The following is a 16,684-nucleotide window of genomic DNA, read 5'->3' as shown; positions in this document are numbered from 1 at the left end:
AATGTGTGCGTTATTCAATATGAAAGAGAGACGCAGGAGTTGCGTAGGGAACTTCGATTCTTTTTATGAATCGATTCGTTTGGATTGTTCGTTTTAGCCAGCCAATGAACGATTCATCAGTCAGAGAAGTTCACGTAGCTCTCTAAATAATAATTTGGTAATATAAAATCCCAAAAGGTATAAACTCTCGGCCTTTGGGTTTAATTGCATGATACCCAATTAAAATACGTGTCTGTCCCTCACAGTCTCATGTAGGTTCATGCTCGTTTTTCTACCTGCTCGAAAAGTGTCAAACGTTGCTTGTTTATTTCTTCCACTAAAGTATCACTCTCATAAAAGTTTTCCCCCTCAGTTAATGATTTACGAACGCTTTGTGAATCGTTTAAACAGAATCATTAAACCGAATCGACTCGAATGAACGATTCATTCTCGAATCGGACAGCAGTTCGTTGGAGAACCATGGCGGTGAAACAGATGACATGCTTGGGGATCTAAATTACACAGAGCAGAAGAACCGGCGCCCGTGGACAGTGAGATATCCGTGGGGGTAAGAGAAGCGCATAACTTGATTGTTGCAGAAGCTGTACTTGTTTGTAACTCGAGTTCCGAAACTTTATTTGGATCATTTGTTGGAACTTATGCTGAGCTATTGTTCCGCAGCGAGTCCCACTGGAGCAGCTTTAGTGGGTTTGTGGGCAGGTTTAACACGGATCGCGGTAGTTCTTGATCATTTGAAGAACATTATTTAATCCAGTTTCGAGTTTTTGAACGGTATCTTAAAGACGCCGTCAGATACTGAGCACTAAATCGATGGAGACCAATGGATCTGCCTGCAAATCACTGTTGAAAAGTTTTGATCGGAGTTAAAAAAAAGTTTCTTTGATCAAGGGGATAAGTCAGTGTCGGCTGGAATTGACCTGCTAACAAAAGAACACAGAAATAAACGTTTTACGTGCTAGTGCGTTCAGATCGCGTTAAAACCGTAATCGCTCGTTTCAGTTTGGAATGTTACATTGTTTCTCTTCTCTTCTCTTCAGATGAGCGGGGAATTCGATACAATGTATCAGAGTTACTCCGAAGGGGTCGTGCCATTGTGCGATTGAGGATACAAGGACCACTGACCTAAAATACAGTTTTAACGTGGAACAATTTGAAAGTCATTGAGAATGATCAAAGCGGAGAGCAAGGGCGAGCGCACCCTGCGGAGCGCGTCCCCGCACAGAAATGCATACAAGTCGGACTTCCACGCCATTAAGTGCTCTTTTGATGGGACCAAATCCGATAGCGAGGACAAGTCTTATGCTAATGGAGCCAGCGACCCCCGGGAGGACACCAGAGGGAGGCCGTCGGGCAACCGGGTCAACAAAATAAAGAACATTTTCCTGCAAATGGACGGCCAGCAGCCTCCGGAGAGTCAGGAACTGGCTCACAAAACAGATACATCTTCTCCTGTATCCCCAGTGTCCAAGTTCCCAGTCAGCACTCACAAAACCTGCCTCAGTAGCGCCAACAACCAAGAACCGCAAAACACAGACAGAACCCCAAAGGGAGAGGAAATCGAGATCGATAAATTCGCCCTGGCAGAAAAATTTTCAGTTACCAGAAAAATCTTTGAGCAAGGCATGAAAGAGCCACCTGCCGCTGTGCCCAGCAGAGTTTCTATTCGTGGGGCCCGGCGGTCCTTTGGATCTTCTGAAAATTGCAGCAATAGTGTCATCAAAGGCACCACGTCACCCGGTGCCCCAGAGGAGGCTGAGGACTCAAAACAGGTCAATAGACTATCACTTAACGCCGGGCCTATTTCAAGGCGGCTGGAGAACTTCATTGTGGATGGCGACAAAGACGAGTCAGTGCAAGCTTCTGCTAAAAGTCCTGAGAAAGTGAGCAGCCCCTCTGAGCGCTCGCTGCCATCACCTCTACGAGCGAGTTCCCAGAAACCCACCTCCCATGGTATTGATCCAGCACACAAACCCACATCCCCAAACTCTGACACGTCACCCAAACCTTTCTCACCTGAAACAGACTCTCCTCACAGCCCTCCGTTCAAGTCCATCAGTCCCGTGTCATATAAACCGACCTCTCCGACCAGCCGGAGCACCGGCGAGCCTCTTTCACCCACTGCCCAAAGCCCATTTAAACTTTCTCCATCACCAGGAAATGACTCGGTGAAGGAACCCATGATAAATGAAACAAATCAACTTAGTAGTACTCCTGCGAAAGATCTCAAAGCTTCAGCAAGTAGCCCATATAAACGGCCTCTGAGTCCTGAGGAACCAAAAAGTGAAAACCAAATAATCTGCAGTCCGTCAAGGGACATCTCCCGTGAGCGATGTCTGGACCCCGCTGGTGCAGGAGTGGTGCGGGCCGAGCTGGTAGTGGTCCAGAACGAGTCTTCAGCAAGTGAGGAGAGTGATGAAGAGTTTTTGGAGGATGTTATGACAGAGGTGAAGCTACAAAGGGAACTTAAATCCGGGGCACAGATAGATGTTGCTGACCTTTCGAAAGTGTTATCACCACAAAACCATTCAGAAGACAAACAGCTGGATAAGGATGCATTGTTATCAGCAGAGCTGAAGAAAGAGGAGCCAAATCAGGAGGATGAAGAAGAGGAGGAGGAGGAGATCATACAAAAGAGGAATAGCTGTCATGAAGATGATGATGAGGAGAGCGAGCGGGAAGATCCAGATGAATGCGGGAAAACTTCTCCAGTGTTTTATAGTTTTGAGAACGCAGCGTTTGTGGATGATAAGGAACCGGTTCAGGACCAGCAGGATGAAGAGGATGAGGATGAAACCGAGGTGTTTGAGGAGTATGATGAAGTTCCTGGTTTGTCAGAGGATGAAGAACAGCCTCCGAGAAGGAAAATCAGATTCTCCACTGGGCCAATACGGGTAAGCAGTAGCATGGTAACAGAATCACATTTAAATGGAAAATCTGCTTTAATTAGAAAAACACTCAGTTTCTGGTTTATGAGCAGTCAGACACGTCACTGTGGAGATGTTTTGGGGACATTTCAAGCTCTCCGTGAGGCCCGGGTCAACGCTCTCACAACAGTTGGGCAACAGAGAGAGGCTCATTGCAGAACATTTGTTTAGGGCTTGGAAAGGGGGAATATTTGTAGAAATATTGTTGACATTGCGACTCGGTGAGGGACAGAGCGCTGACCTGAAATGCGGATGGTAAATAGAACAGAAAGTATTCTGGTATAGATCCATGTTTTACAAGCAAAGCTGATAGGACAACGCTCCTCAGAGCTGCCTTCAGTTAAAAAGGCCTATGGGTGAATCTTACAAAGCCTGTGAAGAACACGTGAGGGTCATATCGAAATCTACAACATGGAATAAGATCATGACATGGAAATAGACTTTTTAGTTTTTTTGGTTACCAACATTCTTTGAAATGTGTCCTTGAAGGGAAAAATGCACTTAATATTTTTCACTCATCATATTTCATTTGTCATTTAGTGTTGAGTGTGTTATGGCCCTGTCCCATGGCAGACAGCCACGGGCATATGGTCCTGATCTACTTTGCCACGCTGCTCTTTTGCCTGATCAGGCCTTGAGATGCTTAATGTCTCTTAATCTATTTTAAGTTAATAATTACCATCTCATGCATTCCTCGGCTCAGGAATGTCTTTCACACCTTAGCTGGTAATGATCTACGCATGGTTTTCTGTTTCCAATGGGCTGTTAGAAATAAGAAATAAACAGAGCCCCACAAAGGTGCCAGCAATACCAGCAGTGGCCCGTTCCCGGGGCATTCCAGCACATGGGACGTCCTGCCTCTGTTATCTGAACGGCCCTCAAAACAGGTGTGCTGTGCTATGCTGAGCATTAGCTATAATCACCTTTCCTTGTGTGCAGTCTTCATTTTGATCTCTCTCTCTCGCGCTCGCTCGCTCTCTCTCTCTCTCTCTCTCTCTCTCTCTTTCTGTCCGTCTGTCTCTCTCTCTCTCTCTCTCTCTCTCTCTCTCTCTCTCATATCGACTCTGCAACAAAAAAGTTGTGAGTTGTGAAAACTGCATCTGATCTATAACCTTTATATTGTGCATGTGTCATTGTAAAGACTAAGTCTAGTTCTCACAGCCTTGTTTTCATCTGCATACAATTCAGTATAGTGTCTAACCTGACTAAAGTCTATATGTCCGTATACCATGCTAGATGAATACTCTGGCTAAGGGATTTGTTTGATGGATGACTAATGCATGATGAACCTTTTTAGGATCCACCTCACACTTCCTCTGTTTTGCCTTCTGTTTTCATCTCTTATTTCTCTGTGATTGTGAAATGAAGGTGTGTAACTTCGTAAACAGGTCTTGTCCTGGCTTGAGGGAGGCATTTTTCCATTGTGTTTCATCTGGGTCTTAACATGTTGAGCTAAAGAGTGTTTGCTCTGTTGATGTGGATGTGGGTTCATAACTGGGGATTCGGTCTTTTATGAACCGGTTTGGTGATGTTGTATAAATGGAATATGATAAAGCTGCATCTCTGGCACGCTTGAAGCAGGAAACGGGAGATCTGTCTGCTTCCTTGTGAAAGAGATTTTATCCTATGCTTGTAGGTATCTGTTGCAACTGGTATGTGTAGTTGAGTGTAGTATGTAATGATCTCCGGCAGAAATCAACTATGAGTGATTTATAGATTTGTTTTGGGAGAACTTAACTCTTAAGCTGCTGTCACACTGCAGTTTTCGTTGCATTGACTTCCATTCATGCATATGCAAATGCGTCAGACCAGAAACACCAGCTCATGTGAAAAGTATCGCATTTCGTGGCATTACGAGGTTTAAAATTTGGGACCTGCGAATTCGTATCACGTGAAACTGTGTGACCAACAGCTGGTCGATATGTCACAGCATGACCTTGTAGCTGAATTAAAAGAACGTAAATTTAAAAGTGCAGTAGATTGTATGTTTTTACATTTTTAGATGTATTATTATTTGTTAAATTGTTAGCTGTTACCATTTAGTTGCGACTGCCCTCTGTTAAGGTTTTGAAATAGTTTGATGACATGTCAATCAAGGAAATGTTCATGAGTCAATGACATCACCACATTGAAATGTCTATATGCACAATTATAGCTGGAAAAAAATGCATCTGCAATATGCATAATTTTTCAAATTTGTTACCTGATATTGAATTTTTACATGTATCAAAAGAATTTGCAGAGAGCAAACTACTGTCAAAAATCACACTGTAGCCATATCTCAAAATGAAAAATCTTGCTCCTTTTTTAACTTGTGTATAATTACTTAATTTCCAATTTAGTACAAAATCATATCAAACAGGAGCATGACCTAGGGCTGCTAAATTATGGCAAAAATCATAATCACAAGTATTTTGGTCAATATTGTAATCACGATGATTTAAAACAATTATGACGGGGCCATATGACCAAACTTTATATGAATGATCTAAGTGATGCATTTCAAACATGTATTTCCTGTAAATAAGGTTGCTATGACATCTATATCATAGCGACCAGCTGAATTTCAAACAAACCAACAAAAAGTCCTCAATATTATTGAAAATAATTAAACTGTCAGCAATAAAAGCAAAGAACAAAAACAATAGAAAAGATAAAAAATAAACTATGCTTTAATGTTTTTTTATGCAAGTCTCAAGCAGTAGGATTATTAATTTATTCACTATACTATTTATTTTTAATGTCTCATTTCAGTTTTAGTTTGGCTCTAGTTTTGTATTTATTGCAGTTTATATGAAAACTTTCATGTAGCGTGGTACAGTCTACTACAGAAATAAATAATCGAATGTAAAATAAAACAGCCCGCTGTCACTTTAAGAGCCAATAATAATTTTTCGACCAATCTTTTTCGTTATCATTCACTGGTGCAAATCCAGAGTTCTGTCATGAAACTCTAGATGGCGCAGGCCGACAGGTTCTCAAACAAACTGACATAATGACATCATTATTCACATGGCGCAGTGATTGGTTTCTTTGGTATCAGCACTTCAGCAGCCATTAAGCTTGCTGCCCATCATTCAGATACTGGCTAGTGCTGTAGCGTCTGATGCATTGTCTTCTCTTCCGTGTCTATTGTGAGAGAGAGTTCAAATCAAAACAATCTGGATATCCGGTTCGCGAATGAATCATTCAGTTCACCAAATCGAACTGAATCGTTTTAAACTGTTTCGAATCTCTAATATGCATTAATCCACAAACGACTTAAACTGTTAACTTTTTTTTAATGTGGCTGACACTTCCTCTGAGTTCAAACAAACCAATATTCCGGAGTAATTCATGCACTCAAACAGTACACTGACTGAACTGATGTGAAGAGAGAACTGAAGATGAACACAGAGCGGAGCCTTCTTATTTATTAAATATGGGGAAATGATTGATAAAACATTGATCAAAATTAAGATACAATTTATACAAAACGAAAATCTTTTAAAAAGAGTTTTCTATAAAACAAAACTTAATGAAGTCGTCAAAATCATGTTTTACCAAAAACAGCGCCGTGGCTCCCCATGCAGTCTTCTTTGACGCCTCCATCTCTACCTGCAGACTGAGCTTGTGCCTCATCTTCATGCCAGTTATTTAGCCAATAAAGTGTAGGCCTATGTATTTCAAAAATGTGTCTAGTACTATATAAATGACAAAGGTTTAATTGGCATTTTTATTTCAAAGGACCCGACTGACCGCAAACTGAATATCATTAAAAATATTTTTGAATGACTCATAACCGCGGGCACCCGCTCATTTTGGATCAAACCGGGATGCGCTGCATCCTGAATGGTTCAGATAACACACTGCGGGAGGTCAGGGCCGCGGAAAATCGGGCTATAAATATATATATATATATATATATATATATATATATATATATATATATATATATATATATATATATATATATATCAGCAGGGGATCAAATTTGATCCCCTGCTGATTTTGTAAGTTTGCCCACAAAGAAATTAAGTGTCTATAATTTTTTTATAGTAGGCTGATTTTAAAGGACAGAGACAGAATGTCAACTGAAAAATCCAGAAAAAACTAATTACATTAAGGTTAAACAATCTATTTGCATTCCAGTGAGTGAAATAAGTATTTGATCCCGTACCAACCAGCAAGAATTCTGTCTCCTACAGATTGGTTCAGTTCTACATGTGGATCACAGATTACTGCTGTCACTTTAAGAAGTTACTCCTGATGTCAGCTGGTTAGGTGTATAAGAGATCTGTCCACACAATCTGTTATCTTTCATTTCACCATCTCTCACCACCATGAACAAGACCTAAAAGCTGTGAAAGGATTTCAGAGACAAGACTGTGGATCTGCACAAGGCTGGAATGAGCTACAAGACCATCAGCAAGACGCTTGGTGAGGAGGAGACAACCGTTGGTGCGATTATTCAGAAATGGAAGAAATACAAAACAAGCATCATTTGGCCTCGGTCTGGAGCTCTGTGCAAGATCTCGTCTCGTGGGGTAAGAATGACCATGAGAAAGATGAGAGATCCACCCAGAACTACACCGGAGGAGCTTGTTTATGATCTTAAGGCAGTTAGGACCACAGTCACCAAGCAAACCATTGGTAACACACACACCACAATAGACTGAAATCCTGCAGCGCCTGCAAGGTCCCTTGCTCAAGAAGACACATGTATAGACCTGTTTAAAGAACATCTAAATGATTCAGAGAAGGCTTGGGAGAAAGTGCTGTGGTCAGATGAAACCAAAATCAAGCTATTTGACATTAACTCGACTCGCCGTGTTTGGAGGGAGAGAAATTCTAACAATGACCCCAAGAACACGTCCCTACAGTCAAGCACGGAGCTGGAAACATTAGCCGCATTTCCACTGTCGGGCCAGTGCGAGCCAGGGCTTAAAACGGGCCGGGTGAGGCTCATACCCCCGGGCCAGTAACACAGAGGCCAGAATAGAGTCTGTTTCTTTTTATGTGTAGCCTATACAATAAGTCACATTTAGAAAGAATGATAATATCTCTATTTTTATAAAAGCTCCCGAACATAAAACTTTATTATATTTTTATGATCGGCTACGTGGAGCTAAACTCTCGAGACGAGACTTATGACAGATTATATAAGTTACTAAATAAATGCACGATTGTGATAGAGAATAAAAAGCTGAAGTCAGATTTCTTCAAGCGGTCTTATTTACCATGTTTACTATGGTAATGTTAATGCCTAGCGTGCAGCGGTGTTTGGAGAAGCTCTCAGGCATCTGAAATATCGACCCATACGAGCTCCCTGCAGCGGCACAGATACCTGAACAATTTACCTCTGTGCACACATATGGATATTGGGAATTATCTTGTTTACGATGTAAATCACCTTGCATTCACGATGTTAATGGCTTTAATCTAACCAGGACATTTACATCTCGCAATCACACATTTAACTACCCTAGCTAACCCAGAACTGGTTTGTCCACTTTGCAGCCCCCAACAAAAAAAACCTGGTACAGTATGTGTCACTGGGCTAAAATCAAATCATAACTAAACATGCACAGCTTTAGCCTACATCAAAACATGTTGGAAACGTTCGTATACATTGAACATCTCGTTACAATCTAGTGTTTACAAAACAGTCGCAGTTAATTACTTTGTCATTTTGGTCAAGAATTGCATTCTAAATGCAATGTAATTACAATACACTAAAACGCATGTGAATAAACTTACTTTGGCCAGTACAACACTGTTTTCTTCACCTGCTGTAGACGGACCCAGCCACAGCAGAAAGCCTCGTAACTTTCCAGAGACTTGTGGATTTTAAACTCTTGCATTGTGTAGTAACTTAAACCAAAAAAAATATAATTCCCAATGCCCATATGTGTGCATGGAGGTAAATGGTCCAGGTCTCTGTGCCGCTTCAGAGCTTCTCCAAATACCTCTGTTTTGCGCTTGGTGTAACCTAAAAAAAAAAAACTGTATTCCATTGTTCCTATGTTTTCCATATGTATCGTGTGAGGTACTGGAGCAGTTTTTAACGCAGCAGTAACTTCCAGGCATGGTAAAACAGTGCAGAATTGCGAGAACCTCCTCTTAACAACACATGTAAACAATCCTGTTTCGGCGCCGGTATCCTTCCAACATGGCGGAGACCGTGATATCAAGGGAGGGGCTTTGTGCTATGACGGCAACTTCTCATTCTCAATAGAAAACCTGTGGAGGGAGCTGAAACTTTGACTTAGTACTTGGATCTCTGTGTGAATTGTGAAAGGTTACAATGACTTTCAATGGAGGGAAACATTTCCATTTTCATTAACAAAAAAACTTAATTTGTGTTCTAAAGATCTTCTTGTGGTTTGTAACAGCAAGCATGACAGCGAGTAAATGATGACGGTATTTTTATTTTAAATGAATTATCCCTTTAACACAGATAAACACAGAGCAATCCGACATTACCATGGCAGTTCACACGGTCCTGTGAACCGCTGTAGCCAACACCAACACACACTGCAGACGGTCTGCTCAGTGGTCTGTGCACCGCTCTGAAAGTTCAGTTGTTTTTTGGAAATGATCTTTCACAATCCTCACCCTCAGATTTAGTCATTAAATGTGTCTTCAGCTGGGAAAAGTCTGTTGTATGTCAGCTACAGGAAAGGATATTTGGAGCCTCACACAGCTGTGATATATCTGCTGATAGAAAGTTTATAATCTAGAGTGAAATCATAGAACCTCTGCTTCTAAGGTTTAAGTTCAGTTTCAGTGGGCTAGTTGCATATCGCCGCCATATTGGATTTCCGGTCTTGCGAGTGTGTGCAAAGATACTAACAGTTGTGCTATACATCAGTGCAGAGAAATGGAGAAATCCCTAACAGAATACTAATCCTAATCCCTAAACAGAAATTTTCAGAATCCAGAAAAAAAAAAAAAAAAATTTTAATTAGTGTTAAATCGTATAAGTTAATTTATTTCATTAGACTTGCTTTTAGTTTTACTAAAATGTATTGAAACAGAATGAAATGACATGAAATGTAACTGCAAAATTAATAAACCTAAATCAAATAAAGATTTAAAAGGGCCCTACAATCACAACCAATTTTGCTGTTAACTTGTACAGGATTATTAAAATGTACTTATTTAAAAAAAAAAAAAATGATTTATTTAGTTTTTACTTTTAAGACGTTGTTGATAAATTGTATAAGGGATTTAAATTAATTAGACTTGCTTTTATTTTTACTAAAATGTAATTTAACCATTAAAACAGAATCCAGAGAAAAGGGGAGCAAAGAAAATAAGCAGAATTTGGAAATTTAAATGAAAGTAAAACTAAAATAAACTTAAATCTAATAAAGATTTAAAAAGGCCCATTCTGAACCGCAGTACACCAACGAAGAGCTAACTGCGCGTGATTTTTCCAACTTGATTACATCATGCGTGAATTTGTGGATGTGCATCGCGGAGCTAGTGCAAGATGAGCATTTGTGATTTAGAAGTATGTACATTTTTATTTGATTATTTGGCTAGATAAGACCCTTATTCCTCAGCTGGGATCGTGTGGAGCTCTTCGAAGCTGCACTGAAACTGAAGATTATACCTTCAACCCGTTGATCCCCAATAAAGTCCATTATATGGAGAAAAATCCTGGAATGTTTTCATCAAAAATCTTAAATTCTTAGCGACAGAAAAGACAGAAATACCTTGGTTGACATGGGGGTGAGTAAATTATCAGGAAATTGTGACACACTGACACTGCATGTACTTGTGGAATAAGAGATCCTCCCCTCAAAATACCTTCACAAGTGAGAGGCTTGTTAAAGCAGGTGTCAACAGCTTTCTATCTCTGCTGACTGCTGGTGATCCCATCATCTGAGGTGTTAATACCTGTGGCATAGTAAAGAGCAGACAGCACCACATAGTTAGTGAACAGGTGATGACACGGCACTGAGGTAATGACACAGTGGTATTTCAGCACATAGCTGCTGGCATCTCAAATACTTGAACCACAAATAGCACCGTATGTGATGACACTTTAAACATTTGTTAGTGGTGTGCTGTATTTAAAAGGGTTGAGATTAGTGTATTTGTAGAGCAACAGTTGCCCATCTGTCCGTTTCTCATGTTCTCTCTGAAAGACGGGTGTTTCTGTAGGTGTGTCTGGAATAGTTAAAATCACAGTGGCAGCTGAAGTGTGCGTTTTATCTCTGAACCCCTCTGTCCTTGATTTCCTCTCTTTTTTAAGGGTCTAAAGTCTTTTAGTCTTTTTTACATTTTCGGCATGAAAGTAAAGCAACAGTGCAATGAAAACGATTACCACTTGTTCAACAAATATATACACTCGTGTACATTCAAACACAATAATTGGGCATACATAGCAAACACGAGTTCAACGATTTTGCGCAAGTAGATTACATACAAAGTTAATGCAAAGACGCAATCAGACTGACGCATCCTTGTGTCGATCTAGAGACGCGATGCCCCGCATTGCCCCATAATACTAATCTTGTTGATCGTTATAATAGCATACGTTTTCTGTAAAGATACGAATCAAAACAACTCACCTGTCGAGTAAAACACAAGCGAGATCGGCATCTCTTTCTAGTGGAAGTTTGTCGCGAAGCTCTCTCCATCTAGAAAATGCAACACCGATATTGATCCTCGCTATTTCTCTCCTCTTGTCCCAAACTCTTCTTGGGTCGTGCGGTTAGTCCGTACGCTTACGTTTACGGCAGACCAGCGGCAGACGGTAAACAGTAATTATGTTCCATAAATCAGTAACACAATCCACCATAAAATGTGCATGAAGTAAATAAGGAACTGCTTGAAGCAAGCTAGTGGTTTTCTGGACGCTAGACACTACTTCGGCATTTGTCCAGGACACTGTTGTCATGTGGTTTCTACGTCAGTAAAGTCGGTAACAAGGGTAACTAATGTCATCGACAGGCGACTGCACTGCCCCGTGTCACTGTTTAGAATGGGAATTTTCCCATGATTTACAAGTAGTTGAAAACATTAGAGATATTGTTAGAAATCAGCTGGAGAAAATATATAACACTAGCCTAGTGGTTTATGGATATTTTACTGCAAATATCTTACAAAGTGTACCTTTAAAAACTGTCAAGTTGTGCAACAAAATCTAATACTACTAATAAATGAATGCATCAGTTCGAACAAAAAAATATAAATAAGTAACATTAATTCGGCAAGTGACTTGTGTTGCTAAAATAGGACATAAAGTGCTTATGATAATGAACTCTTAGCGAGTCAAGATATTTCCTTCATCCTAACACACTTCTGTTGTTATATTTAGCGACGCAAGGTGTGTTCTTCCTGTTTACTGTTTGAAAGTGCATTTGTGTGCTGTTGTGTCCTGGATGGGGCGTGGTAGCAGTAGTGTGTGTGTGTGTGTGTGTCACGTGTTATTATGAAGTGCACCTGCCGTGCGCCCCTCCTCCAGGAAGTTCAGCAGCCTCTACTCAAAGCTACACAAAAACTCTGAACAAACACACGGGTGTGGCGCTACATGGGAATACTCATGTTTCTGGGACACACATCAGCCATCACCTGACGAATCTCACTCACTCTCTCTCTCTAATATATTGTTTTGAAGAAAACTGGTTGACTGTTCATTGTGCAGCCAGCGTTCTTCTTCTTTGAGTCATTTCCTCCTGTTCTCCGAGAGGTCAAGGGTCCGTAAGGGTCAGTTGTTTGTAACCAAGTCAGAACCCCAGGAGGAAAATAAAGAGAGGTGGAGCTCGTCTGATGGCACTGCAGAAATGTGTCGCCTGAAAGGTCATTGTTAGAGAGTCAAAATAAGACGTTTATACAGAAAATGTCTCAGGGAGAGATGAAGACTTTCACTTAGCACTGAAAGCCATGGTGTCTTCCTCAAATCTTTGGCTCAGTCAGGTTACTGTTGTTAACTGCTCACTGGAGAGGAAGGTTATCAGTTAATAATGCCATTCAATTTCAGCCCGTGTCTCACACAAAGCTATCACATGACAGGTGTGTTGGATTTAGAACGGGACTCCCACTTTTATCGCACTTTCATAAAAACGATGAAACTTTTGTGGGTCATAATATTAGGATGAGTGTAAATGATGAGGGTTTGTATTGGTCTGAGGATGGGACAGGAAGTCATAAGTCAGGCAGGAAGGTGTTTGAATGTGGTGGTGTAACTGAGGCAGGTGTGAACAGCACAGATTCTCTCTCTCGCTCTCAGAGGCCATGAGCGCTCAGGTTTCAGCAAAGAAAAGGGACATTGTTTGAATTGCTGGCGTCGTCCATGGCAACAGGAGAGATGGAAGAGAGACGGAAAGAAAGAGAAAGGAGGAAAAATGTAGGCCAAGTGTAACCACAGAGCAGTGTGAGGTCAGTGCTGGCCTGCCATTCATCTCACACACACACACACACACACACACAGAAAACCTCATATATATTCCACAGTTAATTAACACGCAGCCATTGCCCTGTCTCTGTCTCACTCGTTATTGTTTTTCTAGATGGATTTTCAGTGTGATCGTAGTTTCAGTCATGGTGGGTGTAAGTTTAAATGCTTGAAAGTCATTTTCTAGTATTATATATATTGTTTAGCTTGTAGTTGAGAGCAGTTATTTTTAGTTAGGAAAGTGAGTCCCTGTGGTTGAGAGAGATGACTGCGTGTGTGTGTTGACAGAGAGACGTCTAGTCATGTGGATTGGAGATTTTGAGAACTGTTTTTACAGTTTTAGGACTACATTAATTTATACTCCACCATCTTCACTATAACCCTGAATGCGCGCGCACACACACACACACACACACACACACACACAAACATGCACTGTTTTTTTAAGATGCCATAACACATTTATTTTTGCTGAAGTCTGCTGTAATATTGTTAGCAGAGCTCATCACCTGGACTGAACCCTGTGATTTTTATTATTATTTGTATTTTTATCTCGCCCAGTTGGGACAGTGGTTCAGATTTTTACAGATTTTTGCAAAATCGTCATAGGCCCCAACACACACGCTCACCAAAATAATGATTAAATAAAATTATAAAAAATAAAAACGGCTTCTGTTGATTTTGACTCATGTAACTATGTAGTTCAGATAAATAAGATTTTTACAACACTATCATTTAGATACCAGAAACATATATATATATATATATATATATATATATATATATATATATATATATATATATATATATATATATATATATATATATTTTTTTTTTTTTTTTTACATTTTTAAGCATTTAGCAGACTCTTTTATCCAAAGCGACTTAACAGTGCATCCAGGCTATTCATTTTTTACCTGTATGTGTGTTCCCTGGGAATCGAACCCACAACCTTTTGCACTGCTAACACAATGCGCTACCATTGAGCCACAGGAACACTCCGAATATAAACTTAAGCATTATTAAAGACAAGTAACTGTCAGAAATTAAAATAAGAACAAATATATATGTAACAAGCAATATATAAAATACACAAATCGACCATTCCCGACCATTTTTGACACTGACCCGAGTCCTGTGTCAATCAAACACAGACAGTTTTGGCTGTACCTTTAAGATGTCTTTGTGTAAGTTAGCTCTTCTTGGACTGGTTAAGTCTTACTAACCAAAATAGAGATCATTGTTCTCGATCAGTACTCACCCGTTGACTGATACATGATTGACATATGGTTGTGGCTTCTTTATCATAACGATTCCTTTTTTTAGTTCAGCTTTAATATATATTTTGGGTGACCTGTTGAAGATATGATGCATTGAACCCTTATTTAAAAGATCGGAACGTTCAAAATGTTGTCTGCTGGAAAGTGTCATGTTATCTAATTCATATTTTTAAAGAAAAAAACAATATGGCATAATTGTGCTCACACATGGAGCTTTCTAGAACTGTGACTGAACCCAGTGAATCTTCCTCTGTGCTGTTATTGGTCTTTGGCCGTTCAGTGAATTTGGCGTCATCCTGGGGTATTCGGATGCATTACATCACATCAGCGCTCAGCACATTTCCAGCGACCAGCAACGCTGCTTTCTGTGCTCTATCGTTCTCTTTTTATGCTCCTAATTATGAATCGGCATCTTTAATACAAACCCCATCCCTCAATTCTATAAACCCACATTACATAATCCTTTGCAAGCCTCTAAATTGTTCCTTCCCTCTAAAACTGCAGTTGGAGGAGCCCTCTAAACCTCCACAGAAAGAGATTCGTGCTGGTTATATCTGTATCTTTGTCCTTCCTTCTTAGTAAATTTGTGTAGTTCTCAGGTGGATTTATATGATGATAAAAAACGTCTGTTTCCTATCTGATTAAAGTATGGCACTGCTAGATGCGGTGTGTGTGTGTGTGTGTGTGTGTGTGTGTGTGTGTGGCAAGATTGCGGCAGGTCCTAGGCCACTCTCTGGTGCAGGTCCTAGGCCAAAATGTTGCTTGGAAAAACCAAACAACCACACCCATTGTAATAGCCATTGTTAATCCAATAGGTGCAGATAAGATACTTTAGCAACTATTGTGGACTATGTGCTTCATCGCAACAATCAATATAAAAAAGCATTACTCACCGAGAGAATTTACCAACAGCTGCTGTTAGTTCAAGTTTCCTCCCATGGATCCCATCTACTGGGAGAAGAGGTTATGGTTTTCCAGCAGTATCTCTACCTGCTGTCTGAGCATCAGTAGATGGCTTTTCAGTCTCTTGAAAAAATCCACACGGATCGTCTGAACACCAGACGCCAGCGTGAGAAGAACCTTGTTTCCTCTGGCTATGCAGATGATGTCCAGATTGCCTCCAGAGAAGAGAGAGTAATTAAAGACATACTGAAATGGTCAGGCCTAGAGATTAAGGACACAAAATGTGCTGTTGAGAGGAGAACAGAAGGTACTGCTTGATAAATGTCCAGTGTTTACAGTAGCAACACAATCTAACATGTATATGATAGCGAAATGAGTAACAAAACAGTGAGCTTAGTGTAAAAGTGGTTTGGATTAAATATACATAGCACTTGTATTTTCATCCCCGGTGGGAAGAAGCACTGGGGCTACCAAACATTATATGGGTTTATACCAGCATGCAGATCTCCCATCTTCTGAACATGTTATATAATGATGAAATAATGATGACAAAGACGTTAGGGCACTGGCTCGATTCTCCCTGTTCCCTGGATCTCAGGAGACGCAGGGTGCCGTTAGCCATGTACTCAGAGTCCCACTTCCTTGGCTTCAAAAGAAAGCCCAGTGGGAAACTTGACACCCACTCTGCTGGTTTTGGTGTCTGGTCAGACTGGCTGGACCTGATTGACCTCTGTGTAAGAACTGAGTATCACTGGAGTGGGCTCGGTCTGACTCTGGGACGGCGAGGGTCTCAGAGGATATTATTACAGATCCCCTGATCTGTGTCAGAGCAGCAGATACACTCGGTGGATATAGCCAGCCGCTAACATCCGCAGGGGCCCGGCAAACTCATGGATTTACATCAGTATCACCAAAAACAACACTGGACTGGACTGAACCTACAGGGAAACCTTGCGTGTCTTTCCTCTGATGATCACAACGTTTCTCACTCACTCGAGGACCTTGCCATTTTCACAGTAAGAGCCAGATTACACATTCTTCCTACTAGACTCAACCTTTCTATCGGGTTTCCTACAACTACATCACATATCCTGACCGGCTGCCATGCTTACAAGGAATGTACATAGCAGAATAGTGGAGCTGATTGTGAAAGACATATCAAACCATTTACCACCTTTAGTAAGAAT

At 40.6% G+C, this 16,684-nt stretch overlaps 1 protein-coding gene across 3 annotated transcripts in view; it reads left to right on the top strand.

Annotated features, from left to right (window-relative positions):
- The first annotated feature begins 416 nt into the window (after nt 1–416).
- Nucleotides 417–16,684, top strand: part of LOC113053513 (neurabin-1-like) — a 33,727-nt gene continuing 17,459 nt past the window's right edge. For all 3 annotated transcript variants that reach the window (XM_026218625.1, XM_026218623.1, XM_026218624.1), the window contains exons 1-2: nt 417–547; nt 1,038–2,891. In XM_026218625.1, coding sequence (XP_026074410.1) covers nt 1,167–2,891 — 1,725 coding nt within the window. In that variant the 5' untranslated portion in view covers nt 417–547; nt 1,038–1,166. The remainder of the gene's footprint in view (nt 548–1,037; nt 2,892–16,684) is intronic.

The sequence above is a fragment of the Carassius auratus genome, chromosome 34 (genome assembly GCF_003368295.1).
Source record: "Carassius auratus strain Wakin chromosome 34, ASM336829v1, whole genome shotgun sequence".
NCBI classification, from domain to species: domain Eukaryota; kingdom Metazoa; phylum Chordata; class Actinopteri; order Cypriniformes; family Cyprinidae; genus Carassius; species Carassius auratus.
The sequence above is the reverse complement of the archived record's forward strand: the minus strand, read 5'-3'. Positions and strand labels throughout refer to the sequence as shown.